The sequence below is a fragment of the Cordyceps militaris genome (genome assembly GCF_000225605.1).
Source record: "Cordyceps militaris CM01 unplaced genomic scaffold CCM_S00009, whole genome shotgun sequence".
In the NCBI taxonomy this organism is placed as follows: domain Eukaryota; kingdom Fungi; phylum Ascomycota; class Sordariomycetes; order Hypocreales; family Cordycipitaceae; genus Cordyceps; species Cordyceps militaris.
This window is the reverse complement of record NW_006271977.1, coordinates 803,104-819,233: the sequence shown is the minus strand read 5'-3', so window position 1 is coordinate 819,233 and position 16,130 is coordinate 803,104. Positions and strand designations below refer to the sequence as shown.

At 48.6% G+C, this 16,130-nt stretch overlaps 7 protein-coding genes across 7 annotated transcripts; 4 read left to right on the top strand and 3 right to left on the bottom strand.

Moving 5' to 3' along the window:
• Positions 1 to 2,378: 2,378 nt before the first annotated feature.
• Positions 2,379 to 3,160, top strand: CCM_09584 (uncharacterized protein; the record flags this gene model as incomplete). Its single annotated transcript, XM_006674717.1, has 3 exons — positions 2,379 to 2,478; positions 2,692 to 3,056; positions 3,104 to 3,160. The coding sequence occupies 3 exons, from the start codon at positions 2,379 to 2,381 to the stop codon at positions 3,158 to 3,160; spliced, it is 522 nt and encodes a 173-aa protein (XP_006674780.1).
• Positions 3,161 to 4,652: 1,492 nt separating this feature from the next.
• On the top strand, positions 4,653 to 6,629 carry CCM_09583 (acylase ACY 1; the record flags this gene model as incomplete). The annotated part of the gene is made up of 4 exons (XM_006674716.1): positions 4,653 to 4,817; positions 4,874 to 4,892; positions 4,949 to 5,298; positions 5,355 to 6,629. The coding sequence occupies 4 exons, from the start codon at positions 4,653 to 4,655 to the stop codon at positions 6,627 to 6,629; spliced, it is 1,809 nt and encodes a 602-aa protein (XP_006674779.1).
• A 188-nt stretch (positions 6,630 to 6,817) lies between these two features.
• On the bottom strand, positions 6,818 to 7,358 carry CCM_09582 (monothiol glutaredoxin-5; the record flags this gene model as incomplete). Its single annotated transcript, XM_006674715.1, has 2 exons — positions 6,818 to 7,273; positions 7,335 to 7,358. The coding sequence occupies 2 exons, from the start codon at positions 7,356 to 7,358 to the stop codon at positions 6,818 to 6,820; spliced, it is 480 nt and encodes a 159-aa protein (XP_006674778.1).
• A 402-nt stretch (positions 7,359 to 7,760) lies between these two features.
• CCM_09581 (uncharacterized protein) lies at positions 7,761 to 8,611 on the top strand (the record flags this gene model as incomplete). Its single annotated transcript, XM_006674714.1, has 3 exons — positions 7,761 to 8,010; positions 8,069 to 8,499; positions 8,549 to 8,611. The coding sequence occupies 3 exons, from the start codon at positions 7,761 to 7,763 to the stop codon at positions 8,609 to 8,611; spliced, it is 744 nt and encodes a 247-aa protein (XP_006674777.1).
• A 291-nt stretch (positions 8,612 to 8,902) lies between these two features.
• CCM_09580 (Branched-chain amino acid aminotransferase II) lies at positions 8,903 to 10,129 on the bottom strand (the record flags this gene model as incomplete). Its single annotated transcript, XM_006674713.1, has 1 exon — positions 8,903 to 10,129. One exon carries the CDS (start codon positions 10,127 to 10,129, stop codon positions 8,903 to 8,905), a length of 1,227 nt encoding a protein of 408 aa, XP_006674776.1.
• Positions 10,130 to 11,850: 1,721 nt separating this feature from the next.
• On the bottom strand, positions 11,851 to 12,534 carry CCM_09579 (uncharacterized protein; the record flags this gene model as incomplete). The annotated part of the gene is made up of 1 exon (XM_006674712.1): positions 11,851 to 12,534. The coding sequence occupies one exon, from the start codon at positions 12,532 to 12,534 to the stop codon at positions 11,851 to 11,853; it is 684 nt and encodes a 227-aa protein (XP_006674775.1).
• Positions 12,535 to 14,566: 2,032 nt separating this feature from the next.
• On the top strand, positions 14,567 to 15,961 carry CCM_09578 (taurine catabolism dioxygenase TauD; the record flags this gene model as incomplete). Its single annotated transcript, XM_006674711.1, has 4 exons — positions 14,567 to 14,881; positions 14,934 to 15,202; positions 15,252 to 15,512; positions 15,583 to 15,961. The coding sequence occupies 4 exons, from the start codon at positions 14,567 to 14,569 to the stop codon at positions 15,959 to 15,961; spliced, it is 1,224 nt and encodes a 407-aa protein (XP_006674774.1).
• Positions 15,962 to 16,130: the final 169 nt, after the last annotated feature.

Below are 16,130 nucleotides of genomic sequence, written 5' to 3'. Positions count from 1 at the left end.
ACTAGTAAATAACTTTAGCTTAATTTAAGTTTATTTATTAGTAAATAACTTAAAGTTTATTTACTAATAAATAACTTTAGCTTAACTTAGGCTTATTTACTAGTAGATAACTTTAAGTTTATTTACTAGTAAATAACTTTAGTTTAAAAAAACCCTATTTTTTCTAACCCTTTACCCTAACTACTAGTATAGTTTAGCTACTATTATTATACCTTATTAGTATTAATAGTATTAGAAGTTTAAAAAGTAAGGAAAAGTATATATAAAAATAAATAAAAACTATAAAGCTAATAATTAAGAAATTAGAAATTAGAAAGACTAGTAATAAAACTAAAAGCCTTTTCTTAATTAAGTATAAAACTAAAAGATAATAAATAAAAAATTATAAAATAGCTATATAAAGTTAGTTAATAAAAAATAATAGAATTTACTAAGAAAAAGCTAAAAGTATAAAAGAAAAGAATATAAAAAAGAGAAGAAAAGGTAGAAAATAAAAAGAAAAGAAATATATTAATAAAAAAAAAAGATAATAATTATAATAAAAAAGAAAAAAAAGAAAAAAGAAAAAAGAAAAAAAAAATACCTTTTATTTCTTACTAATTACTAATTAATAGCTAATAAGACTTTAAATTACTTATTTATATAAAGTTTTATTAACTATAAATAGAATTAAAATAATAACTTATTAATTATATATTAATTAATAATAAAATAATAATAACTATAAATATTTAAATAAAGTATAATTAAAATTATTATTTAATTTTTATTAAAAATTAATAATTATAAAGAAAATATATTTATTTATTTATTAAGTCTTATTATATAGTATAAACTAATAATAATAAGAATTAAGAATAACCTTAAGAATACTATTATAATATTCTTTATAGAATATACTTTAAATCTATATAAATAAAGTATAAGGTATTAAAAGTAAAAAAGAATAATAGGTAGGGATAGGAGTTAGAAACTCTTAAGAAAGGAAAGAAATAAAGGTATTAAGAATATTAAAAGGCTATAGTAGTAATTAAGCTTAGCTAGCCTAAAGGCTTATAGGGCTAAATATAGTTCCTTTTAATATAAATAAAAATAAAGAAAAGGGAATAGAATTAAGAGGTTAAGAGAATAATAGGCTTAACTAGTTTAAAGATATATAGAATTAAATATAGACTAGAATATAAATAAAAACCTAGTATATAGTATTAAAAGGGGTTTTATTAGACTTCTATATACTTTAAAATATAACTATAAAGAATTCTATAAAATATTAATAAGGTTTTTCTTTAGATACTTTAATTTTTCCTTACCTTATAATTAGTAAAGATACTAAATAGATTATTTAGCCTAATTAGTATATAAGAATTATTATTTTTATTATTTTTATTATTATAAAATATTACCTTTTAATATTAATATATAAAATAATAAATAGTATTTACTTTTAAAGCTTTATTAAGCTTAATAATAAGCTTTTATAAATAAGAAGACTAAATCTTTTTTAAATAAAAATAATAATTAACTAATAATTTAATATTATAATAAACTAAAGATTAATTACTAAGTATTTTTAAAAGACTTTTATTATAATATATTAAATAGCTTTAAAAATAATTTTTTCTATATTTATAATAATTTTTTTTTCTAAATAATATAAATAAATCTTATAAGTTTTTATACTTTATTAAAAAAAATTTAAGATTTTAAAAAAAGTATTTTTTTTTTATCTTTTTTAAAATTTCTAAATAAAAATTAAATTAAATATATATTATCTATATATAGGTATTACCTTTAAATAGGTTTTATAACTATATTTTTAATATTCTTATTTATATTTATTTATATTTATTATATTTATAAGCTAAGAACTTTCTAAAGTTATAAACTAATTAGTTTTTAAATTATTTTATTTATTAAACTTATTTTTTATATTTTAGCTTATAAATAGGTATTAGGTTAGTTAGGCTTAATATTTACTTATAAAGATATTTATAAATAAAAATATTAGTTTTTATTATTAATATTTAAAATTATATAATTATATATTTTTATTTTTTTATACCCTTTTTTAATATTCTTATATTTATTTTAAAATATTAATTATAATATTAATTAAGAAGAGTTATTAAAAGAATATAATAAGCTAGGTAGATTATTAAGAAGCCTTTCTTTAGAATTTATATAAGGTCTTTATAATTACTTTTATTGGTTGCTACCCTAATGGGCCGCTGGCTTAGTAATCAAGTAGTTGCTACCAACTTCATTACTCCATACTCCCCTTTACCTACTCTCTACTGTTATTTATCCCTCTCCATCTTACGCTCTAGCAGGCAGGCAGCAGCGGAAAAAGACGCCGACACAAAGTTAACATCGCAGTTATGGAGGATGAAATAAGCGATGTTCAGCCGTCTGAAGTTCGGTTTATCGAAACCCTTAAGGAAGGCCACAATTCCGCCATTTTCAAAGTCGAACTTCGAGGTATAATATGCGTTATGAAAGTGGTAAGTAGTTGATCTTTATTTGCAGTATTGTTTATATGCTAATATACCAAGTATCATGGTAGACGATTGTCTAACGCCTGCAACCCGTTGCTAGAATATAACCTCTTCGTCCGAGAATCTTCAGCCTACCGACAACTAAAGGCAAACGGCCTATGCGAACGAGGAGTCATTCCTGATTTTTACGGATCAGTTACTAAGATCGACCCAAGGCTTTGGCCGGATCTGTATATGTTTCATAACGATGAACTGCCAGCTGATGCCATCTTCATCGAATATGTTCCCAACATGCACGAGATAGATCTCTCCAATTTTTCGAGGGAAAGGATGGCCAAGCTGCGCGAAATTCTCCTCGAGTTTCATAAGATAGGAGTTGCTCATGGCGACACATATCCCAGGAACATGATGATAGCTCCTGGGTCACCAGGCAAAGAGGATCGGGTATTGTGGGTTGATTTTGATTCAGCCCAGACCCTACAACCAGAGAACCTGTCGGAGATAGATAGGGATTGGATTCATGAAGAAACCGAAATGATGGATTACTTTTCAGAAGGACTGGTGAGTTTTGTGTTGCGGTCACCCTAAACTAACTAACTATTCTATAGGCAAAGGATTTCGAAGGGGGTCAACTGAACATTGTGCGGTCTTGCTATTATTCTTAATATAAGCTAAAAATGATTTTAAACATAACGCTAACTACCACGTGCATACTATTGGCTAGATTGTGGAATTATAAATGATGGATATAACGTTAGGAGTAGCGAGACTATAGATCTAGGCTACAGGTGATTGAAAGAGCTACTAATTGCCACTATTGCACGACTTTAAAGTGGAGGAGAAGAATAGAAACCGATACGACGAGGTCGGGCAGTGAAAGAGAACAACATAGTTAAGCTCCGAAATACTGCAGGGTGGACACGGCTGCCATATTTCGTCGCGAAGTTCCGGCGGGAGCTTGGAAAAGAGAGTAAATTTCGACCGGCTGCGGCATGGCAAGGTCCTTCGCGTCTTAGCGTTGTTAGTAATTTTTTCTAACGCGGCTTTGCCAGCAGCATCTTCGCTCTGTATGTTATGGAAAAACGCCGTCGCAGCACAGGATGTCTTTATTAGTGTTATCCACTATAAGAGCTCGGCGCAGAAACTGCGTCTACGGTCCGCGCCATCGTGATACGTCGTACCGCCCAACAGCAAGTGTAGAACAGTCGGCCCGGTGATTACCGTTCACAGCCTATTCGCATCTCTAAAATGCTCATCAACAGACAGGAATACAAAGCTCAACCCTAAAGAAGAATAAAAGTAATAGAAAAATAATAAATGAGAAAAAGGATAATAAGAAGAATAAGAAGATTAAGAATAATAGGAGGAATAGGAAGAATAAAAGGAATAGGAAGGATAAGAAGAATAACAAGAATAAGGCTACGCTGTATAGCGTGATGTGGGAGGGCAACTCGCCCTTAAATCCTGTACCTAGTATGATTCGGAATTTCCCTTCATCAGGACCTAATAAACACCAGATCCCTCTATTTTCCCCAGTTCCCAGTTCGCATTCGCCAGAAATGCCTGGCTATTCCAGGACGTGATATAGCCATCCCAGTATGGATCGCGTCGATCCTTGGACACGATGTCGCGGGCAAACTGGGCCGTATCGCCATTTGAGGGGTCTCTAGGTATTAGGTATGCCCTGTGGCAAATCTTGGCCTCTGCACGTCACAGTAGGGATGGTGGGAATGTGAGATCCTGACTTAAACGGCGAGATGCGTTCCTCGGCCGCCCGATCTCGACACTGCTTCGAAAGCTTCTGACAAAGGCATCTTGGCCATGTTCTCAATACAGCACATCTCGTAGTGGTAACCTACCCAGAGGGTAGTTGTCGGCACCAACGCCAAGTAGAGCACAACATTTCAAGCTCCGAGGGGATTTATTATGGCGACCATGTGCGGGGTACGGCGCAGTGGGCTGTGACAGTGACACACTCGAGGGATTGGTTTTGCGTACCGGAAGGAGCTCCGCACGGCGGGCCCCGGAGTTGCGCTGGGGTTGGATACCTCGGACCAGCGTGCCATGATATGTCCTCTTCTCTCTCCGCATCTTGATCACACACCTTGACATCCCGTCCGCTTATTCTCTCCTCTGCAAAAGTGCAAACAGTTAAAAATGCCCCTAACCATCGATTCCGTCTTCCAAGCGCCCGCGCGGGATACATACAAATTCCCGTCTCGCCGGAGCGTCGTTCACAGTACCGAGGGTATTGTCAGTTGCTCGCAGCCTCTGGCCGCCAAATGCGGCCTTGAAGTTCTCCGTGCAGGAGGAAATGCAGCAGTATGCTTGAGGGAAAGACATTTTCAGCGCAGTGTTCAACCACTAACTTTATCTAGGACGCAGCTGTTGCTGTTGGTACGTCACTGCCATAACAGACTTCGCGGACACCACAGCTAACCCTATCTCAAAAGCCGCCGGCCTGAACCTCACGGAGCCCTGCTCTACTGGTATCGGTGGCGACATGTTCATCCTCTTTTGGGACGCCAAGAACAAGCAGGTCAAGGCTATGAACGGCTCTGGCCGCTCCGGCGCGCAGTACACGCTCGACCACGTCCGCGGCAAGCTTGGCCTCCAGGACGGCGAGATCGGTGCCATTCCCAAACAGAGCCCATTCTCCATCACCGTTCCTGGCGCCGCTGCCGGCTGGGTCGATACGGTTGAGAAATTCGGGAGTGGCCGGGTCGACCTCGCCCGGATCCTCGCACCCGCGATTGCGCTCGGCGAAAAGGGCTTTCCCGTCTCTGAGGACGCAGCCTACAGCGTCCGTACAAACCCCAACAACACCGTGCCCGTATCAATGAGCTAATCAAGTCCCAGTGGATGGCCTCGGAGAAGCAAATACGGAGTGCCTCGCCCAACTTTGCAGAGATGTTCAAAAAGGACCCTAAGGCGGAGCAGGGTGTGCGCGCCCCGCGGCCGGGCGAGATCATGAAGAACCCAACGCTGGCGCATACATTTCGCACACTAGCTGCAGAGGGCAAGGCCGGCTTCTACAGCGGCCGCATAGGCGCCGAGCTTGTGAAGGTAGTTCAGGATCTCGGCGGCAGCCTGACGCTGGACGACCTGCAGCACCACCTCGATGCAGGTAGCGAAGCCGTGGAGCCCATCTCGCTCAAGTTCCGTGGACAGGGCCAGGACCCCGACGCCGGTATTGAGTTGTGGGAGCACCCACCAAACGGACAAGGCATCGTCGCGCTCATGGCGCTGGGCATCATCCAGGAACTAGAGAAGCAAGGCAAGATCCCGACATTCCAGCCTGCGCACTTTAACACCGCAACCTACCTGCACGCTATCATTGAGGCGCTGCGTATTAGCTTCGCCGATGGGAGCTGGTTCATCGCAGACCCGAATGCCAGTCTAGTCCCTACCGCAGAGCTGATTTCCGAGGCATACCTTGCCGAGCGAGCTAAGCTCTTTAACCCGGCAAAGGCCTTTAATGCAGTAGACCATGGAGACCCGGTATCTATATCCCCCGCGCTGCGCAGCAGTGACACGGTGTACTTTACCGTCGCCGACTCTGAGGGCAATGCGGCGTCTTTTATCAACTCCAACTACGCTGGGTTCGGCACAGCCGTGATCCCTGCAGGCTGCGGCTTCACGCTTCAGAACCGTGGCGCCAACTTCTCCCTAACGCCAGGTCACCCTAATGTGCTCGCACCGCGCAAGCGCCCGTACCACACCATCATCCCAGCGCTTGCAACCAACATCAAGGACAACTCGTTACACTCGGCATTCGGCGTGATGGGCGCCTTTATGCAGCCGCAAGGCCACGTGCAAGTGCTGCTAGGCCAGGTCGTCGGGCGGCTGACGCCGCAGCAGGCGCTGGATGCGCCGCGTATTTGTATCGGTGCTGGCTACGATCAGCCGGGCAACACGACGGGATGGACGGTGAGTGTTGAGGAGGGCATGCCGGCAGAAACTATTGAAGGCCTGAAGCAGCTAGGACATAACGTAGTTGTCGTTACTGGGTCTGGTCGCTCGCTCTTTGGACGCGGCCAAATAATTCGTTACGTGATCGATCCGGTCGACAAGACGCCATTGTGGTCTGCTGGTAGTGATCCCCGTGCAGACGGTGCGGCATATCCTCTGTGAGAGTATGCAATGAGCCTAAAAGTAGATCGCAGCATATAGAATGGCGAACAGCTCTGGTGGGCACAATGAATTTCAGCGGCATCCATATTGTACAAAAATCGGTTCTTGTTTTACATGCCAGTCCCTTCTATAGCCTCGGCCAACTTCTTGTTGTGTATCTTCCATCGTTTTATTATCATCGTTTCGGTTTATTCCTCGCCTTCGACAACGAGTTTCTTCTCATCCAGCATCTTGGCCAGGTCACCATTCTTGTGCATCGAGACCAAAATGTCACAACCGCCGACAAACTCTTTTTCGATGTACAGTTGGGGAATTGTCGGCCAATCCGAGTACTCCTTGATGCCCTCGCGGAGCTCCGAGTCCTCCAACACATTGAAGGCAGCGAACTTCTCCGGGTTGACGCCCTGCACGCCAAGGATCTGGATGGCGGCGCGCGAGAAGCCGCACTGGGGTGTCTCGGGCGTGCCCTTCATGAAGAGTACCACTGGCGCGGATCTGACGGCCTCGTCAATGGCGGCACGTGTTTTATCGGACAGCGAGCGAATCTGCATCGTCAGGAGCTTGGGGGTCGGCGCTGGACTGAAGGAGCCGAGGGGCGCAGCGGCAACGCGCATGGCCGGTCGTGTGGCCCGACGGGCAACGTTCTATACGAAAGAGGTCAATGAGAGGGATTCGTAGGATTCAGACTTGCGGTGTTCTGCATACTAGAGCTACTGAGCGGGCAAACATGGTGGCTATGTGATGTTGGGCAATAGCAAGGATGAAATCGGGGGCGAAACTTTAGTTGCTTTGCGCAGAAAAGTAGCGAGGGGGGGCGCTGACCAATCAGCTTGTGCGTTGTGTAAGCCTGTGAGCAGCCTAGTAAACCGGACATCTAAGAGGATGTAATCTGATTCCTTGGGAGATCATTATATAGCACCATAATTATTTCACGGTAATTTGAGATATATTCTACCATAACTAGTAAGCCATCAATTAGGTGTGCGAAGAGCTGCCGGCCGACAGTCGTGGTACACTGGCTTGCTACCTACAACACCTAGAAACCACCCGCCGTTTGCTTGCACATTGTCTGTTTGCACTACATTGACGACTCGAAATTCACGTACAAGAAAGAATTGGGGAATAAACAGCATGGCTTCCGCAATTAAAGGCAACTCACAGAAGGCTTTCCTATCCCTTCGAGCCAGGCTGCGCACCCCCGAATGCTCCTCACAACAATTCTCTGGGCGGGTAGCCAAGACGGCCCAGCAAGACGGATCTAGATTCCAGGATTATTTGCAGCGCGAGCTTTTCAAAGTGCTGTCTGCTCATCTAACCCAAGAGAAGCGAAGATCCGGAACTCTAGCAAATGAAAACTACTCGTTGCTAGAACAGCTTGCGAGTACTGAGTTTGCCCGCTCTCAGCCCACGCAAACGCACACTGACCAGACCACTACTAGATTCTCTTGCCGTTTCAGGATCGAATCTGTACCACCAGACCATGAAAGACCTCCGAAATAACAGCGAAACAATCCAGAGCAAGATTGATGAGTTGAATCACGAATCGATGGCCGCGCTAGGCAAAAGCGCCAAGTTGTACCATGTCCTTGCGAAGCCACTTGCGGAGCTCCTAGACTCTGGTGGAGACGGACAAGAGGATATCGTCCCTGAGCAAATGTCCTCTTTACAGGAAGAATTCAGCAAGTCCGACGAAAGAATTGAATACCTTCACGGACAGTGGCTTTCGTGCGTGCATGCCGAGCAGCAGGCGTGGAAGCGGCTGACAGACGACGAGGACGACCCACGACCGGAACTGGAGGTGCAGGGCATCATGGACTCGATGGAAGAGCTCATGGCTAATGCGGAAACTGAGATTCAGAATATTGAAGCGGTTAGTACTTGCAGTATATCTGAGGATGGAACTATACTGACTATGGCAGGAATACGCCGAGTACATCCAGGTCGAAAGCTTAAAGGTCATGCAAACACTCATGGAAGGCTGAGCCATGCATAACCCCATTGGTGAAGATGATGCAGGAACTTGAAGAATACATAAATACGAGAAATACGGAGCTAATTTGATCATGTGTCATTGTTGCTATATACGTTTAGCTGTATCATGCGTCGTTGTTTCGTCAGCACGTCTAAGCGGCACCCTGTTGTATCCCAGTCCAATAACTCCAGCCGATGTAGGCTACAAACCTCTAGCAATAGCAACCAGTTTTTCTACTCGCAAAACAGACGAAGGAAACATATTTTTAAAAATTCATCGGCGGCCAAGGCGAACCAACAACTTACTGACCCTTCTCGTTGACGACGACACCCCACTCATGGGAGACATTGCCGTACATGACATCACCAATCCATGTCTTGATCTTGGTGGTGATCTCGCCAGCCTTGCCCTCGGGTCCCATGGGAATATTAATGTCCTGGCCACGGTGGTGAATCTGGGAGACAGGGCAGATGAAGTAGGCGGTGCCGGCAGCAAAAGACTCGAGGATGCGGCCCTCAGCGTCGGCCTCGAGGAGCTCGTCGATGGTGTATTTGCGCTCTGTTACCTCAATCTCGCCAGCAAGGCGCTCGCGAGCAAGCTCGACCGCCGAACGGCGGGTGACACCGTCAAGGATGAGCTTATCGTCGAGCGGCGCGGTAATAAGCTCCGTCTTCCCGTCCTTGCGCTTCCAGAGGACGAAGAAGTTGGAGGCGCCTGCCTCGGTGCACTCGCCATCGGCGCCGTAGAGCCAAAGAATCTGGTGATACCCACGGCGGCGGGCATCGGCAGTCGCCAGCAGCGAGGGGCCGTAGTTGGCACCGACCTTGGCGTAGCCGAAGCCGCCGACCCAGGCGCGGACCATGTCCTCGGGAGACGTGTGCAGGCGCATGCCGCCCGGGGGGCTGTCCATGCGCGGCATGTAGGTGACGATGATGTAGAGCATGGCCTCCTTCGGAGCCTGGACGCCGAGCTGGGACTGCGTGCCGATGAGGGTCGGGCGCAGGTAGAGAAAGTTACCGGGCTTGTCGCGCGGCAGCCAGCGAGGACCGTCCACTTCGAGGAGGGCGAGAATCAACTTCTCCAGCTCGGCAGGCGGGAACGTCGGAAGCGAGATGCGGCTGGCAGACATGTTCATGCGGGCGCAGTTGCGGTCGGGGCGGAAGACGCGCAGGCCGCCGTCGTAGCCGCGGAAGACCTTGAGGCCCTCGAAGCACTCGGTGGCGTAGTGCAGGCAGGATGCCGTGGGCATGAGGCTAAGGGGTCCATACGGCTTGAGCTCGGGGGCGGACCAGCCCTTGGCGGCGGACCAGTTGGCGAGGACCATGTGGTCGGTGGCAATGGTCTCGTTGCCGGCGTTGGCGACAGCCTCATCCGGGACCTCGCGGGGGTTCTGGGTATAGGTGTAGGTGAGCAGGGAAGCGTCAAGCTGGGCGACGGCGGGCGTCTGCTCGGCGGCCATGGCCTCCTTGCGCTCGACGGCGGCGGCCGTGAGGTTGACGTCCTGGGCCTTGACGGCGGAAGGAGACATTGTTGGTTGCGGAGTCGGAGGGTGGGTAGTAGCTGTGAAGGGAGTGTCGGCGACGTGGATCAATTGAATGAATGGGCCAGTGCTGAGCAGAATTGAAGAAGGTATGGAGGAGGGAGAGCAAAAGAAGAAGAAGAAATAAAAAAGTAGAGGAGGGGCGCCGTTCTTAGGTTCTGAGTCGAGACAAGAGTCAAGCGGCGGGTGGATATTGGCGGGCACTGGCGACGGGGCAGCCGTGGAAAAAAATCTGGGCAGATAAGCCGGGGTCGGCCATCTCCACTTGAAGTTGTCGCGGCTTAAAGAGGAAAAATTGCATCGAGGGCTTGTATGAGACGCGACCCAGATGTGCAATATCGGCGTGGTAAATGGTCTGCACAAATATTTGCTGTCCTTTACTTGGTCTCGGATACGACAAATAACAAACAACAGTCGAGACAACCTCCTACCAAAGCCATGCTGACCCTAGCCACTAGAACACAGACGGCTACGTAGTGCGCTCGGCTCCAAAGGCAATGAATGGCTGTTGGCAAGTCACACCAATAAATAAAGGGCGGAGGTGACGCAAACCGAGCAAGCATGGCCATGTGAGCTGGCGCCACAGAACATTTTAAGGGTGACGAAATAAGCAAGTCGAGTACGTCTGGCAGCAACGCGACATCACTAGTGGTTCATGGCGGTGTCCCGGGGGGGCCACATGACGGGAAATAGAAACTTGTTGAGCCGAACAGTCGTCGTCTAGATAAATTGGGGGAGACAGAATGGCCCGCCGCTGCCCGCGCGTCCGCAAAGCCGCCCCGCCCATGAGCCGCCCGGCCCGGTGCTTGTGTACGGAGGACACAGGCAGCACACAGGAGAATAAATACGCCTCTTGAATTCGACTGATGACGAAAGAGATCAAGTGAATGAAAACAAGACGACGGAAGGCATCGAGAAGCTAGAAGATTCCGTACATCGATTCTCGACAAGATGCCGCCGCTCGCGGCCTAGGGCTAACTATGACAACCCATGGTGTATCCGGCATGCGGCGCGCGGAATGCCTCCGGGCTCCCCTAGTCACTTGTGCCGTGCCGATGTCGCACTGCGGCGCTGTGCTCCCCGCATAAAGATCTCTGTTATACCTGGCCGAATAGCGTGGCAGAATATACTCGTCCAAACCAGGAATGACGATCCATCGTGCATCTCCAAAATACGCGTTACCAGCGGTTTTTCTTGCCAAAGCCTCGCATATTGACATGTTACGCCCTTCGCATCACCTGGCTAGTCGCTCCCCCCACCACCAACACACCAAGAAGCCCCCTCAAGGTGGGCGGAAAGGCGCCAGCGACACGCCGGGGATAGCCGAGCTCGCTCAACACCACTACGACCGATATGTGACGAGCCTCGTAACTACATACTGCGACTTCATGCAGTATTACGTGACACCTGTCGGCTGTGCTCTCACTCATCACGCACCACCAATATTCATATTATCGACTCTGGGTACTAAACATTCTGCTTTGTCCTCCTCTCTTCGTTGCCGCTTTCTCACAGAGCCAACATAACCCAAGCCAAAAAAATTGAGTCTCGACCTCGCACGCCCGCTTTTCGGTGTCTTGCTTCGCGCAATGCACAGGGTTGGGGATTTACATCAGGATTTGAAGCGCCAGGCGCAAGACTCTGGCACGTCACAGCTTGAACGCATCTCGAATCGACGAGCTTTTATTCGACTATACACGAACCCGTCTCTAGACAAAGTTGACATTGCCAAAGAACTTTGAAATGTGAAAGCTCGCCTTGTCTGGCACGCTCCACGCCCCCAGTCCCTGGTCCGGGTACGTCTGCGGGCTCACGACTGTCCTGAAAAAATTCATCCGCCACTTGGTCCCCTTGGCCTTGCCCTTGTCGACGTTGAACAGGCCGAGCGGGATCTTGACGGCGCTCACCCACGTCTGCTTGGCCCTATCCAGCGTCGTCTTGGCCGAGAAGCCGTCGGCGGCTGGGTCCGAGATGAATGCGTGGTCAAACGGCGCGCCCGCGGCGCGGTTCTTGGACGGGTTGTACACAAAGGCCTGGTATGTGACGTTGTTGGGGCTGACCTCAAACTCGAGGTACGTCTGCGGGTCGTCGGTGCCCTTGTGGATGAAGGCTTCCATGACCTCGTACTCCCAGATATCCCCGTTGGTGCCCTGTTTCGGGTCAAAGTAGAAGTTGGTCTCGTTGCGCGCCGTAAACGTGATGGCGAGCTCCGTGTCGGTGTAGCAGAGATCAACCTGCGTCGCCGGGAACGCGTCGCGGTCAGGCACGCTGCTGTTGTAGCGCACCGTGCCCCAGGCTGGACACGCCGGAACGTCGACGCTTGGCACCTTGCATTTGTTGTTGGCTGAGACCAGACTAGCAGCCGAGGCGGCGAGGACAATTGAGCTGCGCATCCTAATTGCTTTCGCCGAGTTTGGGGTGTGCTTTGGGGATGCTTTGGGACACATTGGCAACTCTTGCGGCGGTGGGTAGCTAGGTATTTGTACCTTTTTTCTAACCCTGTTCTAGGAGCTAACATAGGAGGGGCTCTTGTCTCTGATAAAAGCTCACATCGGGTAACTAATTATAACAAACCTCGGAAGCTACAAACTACCACTACATCCATTCGCAAGCCCTCCCGGCGTGTTCCTGAATGGGCACGGTGGCGCATCTAGAATGTGACGTTGCTGCAAGCAGCTAGATCAGCCCATCAGCACGATACCTTGTGTTCGCGCTAGTCTGGCCGGGCAGGTACCATGCTATGATGCCATTACTGTATTTTCTCATTTTCAGAGTGTAATAAGTGAATGAGAAGCCGCAAGAGCAAGCCACAATGTCACCTATACGAACATGTAGACAGGAAAGTATATCGAAGCCGCCACTATTGCATCGGTTACTAGTTATTGGCCTGAGGCGCGTGGGGGGTTAGATCCCGTGTAACCTTTCGGCGTTGACCCTTTGTGCGGGGAGTGGTATCGAGATTAATTTGAAAGAAAAGGGAGGGGGACGATGCAACGGTCGATGCCCGTCCCCTTGTCCCTCTTTGTGATTTATTTCCTGGGGGATCTGGCGGTTGGCGGTCGAAAGGCCAGAGAAAAGTTGGCAACCAGACCAGTCATAGTGTCTAAAGGGTCCGTGAAAAGACGAGCTGGCAGACCAATCTGAAAGCGAGGCGAAAAACCCCCCACACCCAACCCCTCCCAACCGATTGCCTTTGCCTCGCGCCACGTCACCATCTCACAACGCCTCCAAGACTCATCTTGATCTGTACAGCCTCCTCATTGTGATGTTCTGATATTCAGTACTAGTATTGCATCACTACTCTAGAAACATTTGTAGTTTCCCCCAAGATTGCCTTCCCCAGGCGCCGACTAGCCGGACCACGATCAGCCGGCACTTGCACCACACCATCTCCAGGCTGTTCAGGCATACCCTGGACGCCAAAACTGCAACTCGAGCGTCAGCGTCCGTTGTCACGACACGCATAACAGATAGATACGGCGCTCCGACACCCGCTCCTTGCCGACAAGGTCATGCGGGGTCCGGAACGAGATTTTGTTGCGACGCGGTGAATGCACCAGCTCTTCCCATCCTGCGGCGATGACTGGGGACCGAGTTTGGCGCAGTCTGGGGAAGAAGAACTTGGTGTACTCTAAGTAGGTTCCTCGGAGTTCGGAGCGATATGGTCCCTGGCGGGCAAAGTGATTGGTTGTTTGGGGTTGTTTGGTCGGAAATATTCTCGCGCCAGAACCGCCCACTGCAGCAGCCGCCAACATCAATTGTCAGCAATAATTCCACGAAAGAAACAACGCCTGTTCCCGAAAACATCTCGGCTCCGACTTAAGAGCAGCATTATATCCAGCACCGGAATGCAAACATGGATTGGTAATAGCCGGCTGTCGGGCTCCGAGCACCGTCAACGAGGCCTAGGACTTCGCGGCAGATGGTGTCATTCCGGCCACGAGCACGCCAACGCTCCGCCAAAGCACACCAAATATTCTGCGCTCCAAGCACACCCGAATCAGGGCAGCAATTCACCGGCTTCCGAGTGCCCTCCCCTCCAAAGGTATCTTTTCCATAGCTTGCCTATACATGATGTACTTTCTTGTTTTGGTAGCGTGGATCCTAGGGCCAACCATCCTGGACGCCAAAGTTGCAAAACTTACATGTATGTAGCTCGTCAGCGGGCGAGTGATGTGGGCATGCCGTGCTCTTATGTGTTTGAGCAAGGTTCCGACGCCGGTTAGATAACAAAGCATGACCTGCGCATAACGGCACAATGCCGATCTGATGCAGTTGCTCGCGGGGTATATATACCACTTCGCCTCCCACCTATCGCAAGCTCTGTAAATACCCTCACAAGCTACAATCTTATCTTTCAGGCCCTAATCATCTAATCGCCCCTTGATTATTTATTCCGGTAGCGTATGCACATTTGCTTCCAGTATGGCAGCCGCGCTTGACGTCGCTCCCGGCCTCCGTGGTCTCCCTCGCGGCCTGCCCTACCACCAGCCCGTCGACCGCAAGACCTTTCCCGACGGTCTGCGGACCAGCGGCCAGCATCCGCCGGTGGAGAGTCAGATCCGTCCGTTTGAGGCCTTTCCCACCGAAATCATCGGCCCGACTGTCTGGGAGGGTCGCGAGATTGCCCTGCGCCCGGACGAGTGGGCGCATCATTGGACCGAGAGCGAGCTTAGCGAGCTTCTCCAGGCTGTCGATGCTTTTACCATTTCCGGCAACCACCTCATCAACATTAACAAGGTACATGGCATACATTCCCGCATGGGCATGTAAATCCACTGACGATTCCCAGCACAACTTCCACATTCCCAACATCACGCGAACGCTGCAGGCCGTCCGCCTCGATATCCTCAACGGCCGCGGCTTCATTCTGTTCCGCGGTCTGCCCGTCAATCTTTGGGGACGCAAAAGGGCCGCGGTTGCCATGATGGGAATATCGGCGCATCTCGGCTACCTGCTGTCCCAGAACAAGCTGGGCCAGGTCCTCGGCCACGTCACCAACCTCGACGCCGACTACAAAAACTCGCTGGACAAGGTCAAGATTGCCGCGACCAATGCCGCGTACGATGTCCTCACCTCGTCAAGTACTCAGCGCTAACACCATAGACAGCCAGCTATTCCACACCGATGAAGCGGACATTGTCGGCCTCCTGTTCTGCGCAACGGGTGACAAGGGCGGCGCTTCCGGTTGCGCGTCGGCGCATACGGTTTGGAATGCACTTGTCAAGGAGCGCCCTGATGTTGCCAAAACATTGGCCTCCCCCATATGGTATTTTGACCGTAAGGGCGAAATAACAGCTGGCCAGGAGCCGTGGATCAAGGTCCCCGTCTTCTACCTCGAGCCCGGCGGCCAAGAGCGCGTCTACGTCAAGTAAGCAGGTTTTGGTCTTCATTCTCACTCAGGCCCCTCTAGTTACATATGCTAACTTTAAGATAACTAGGTGGGACCCATACTTCGTCAAATCTCTGACGCGATATAGCGACAAGGGCCTCATCCCCGCTCTTTCTGCTGAGCAGCTCGAAGCTATGGCTGTGCTCGAGGAGACGTGCACGCGCCACGGCTTCGAGTACGAGTGCGAGGTTGGCGACATGCAGTTTGTCTCGTGCTGCCAGACCTTCCACTCGCGCACAGCGTTTGTGGACGCTCTGCCACCCAAGCCGCCGCGCCACTTGTTGCGCACCTGGGTCGGGACGCCCGAGCACGAAGGCGGTTGGTGCTTGCCGTTCCACGATAGCTTCCACCCCAAACGCGGCGGCATCCAGGTGGACAGCACTCCGCCCACCGCGAACGCGCTCGTCGCCTCGGGCGGCACCAATTAAACTGCTTACCCGAGGGCCAAGGTGGAGGAAACAAAGCAAATTTGCCCCAGTTGACATAAAGCAGAATAATAAGAAAACATGAAATACTTTAGCCGGGTTTGTGGCCCAATCCATCCATCAGCACTATCCAAAATTATACTTTTCTTATGTAAATAGCGAAATAAAATAT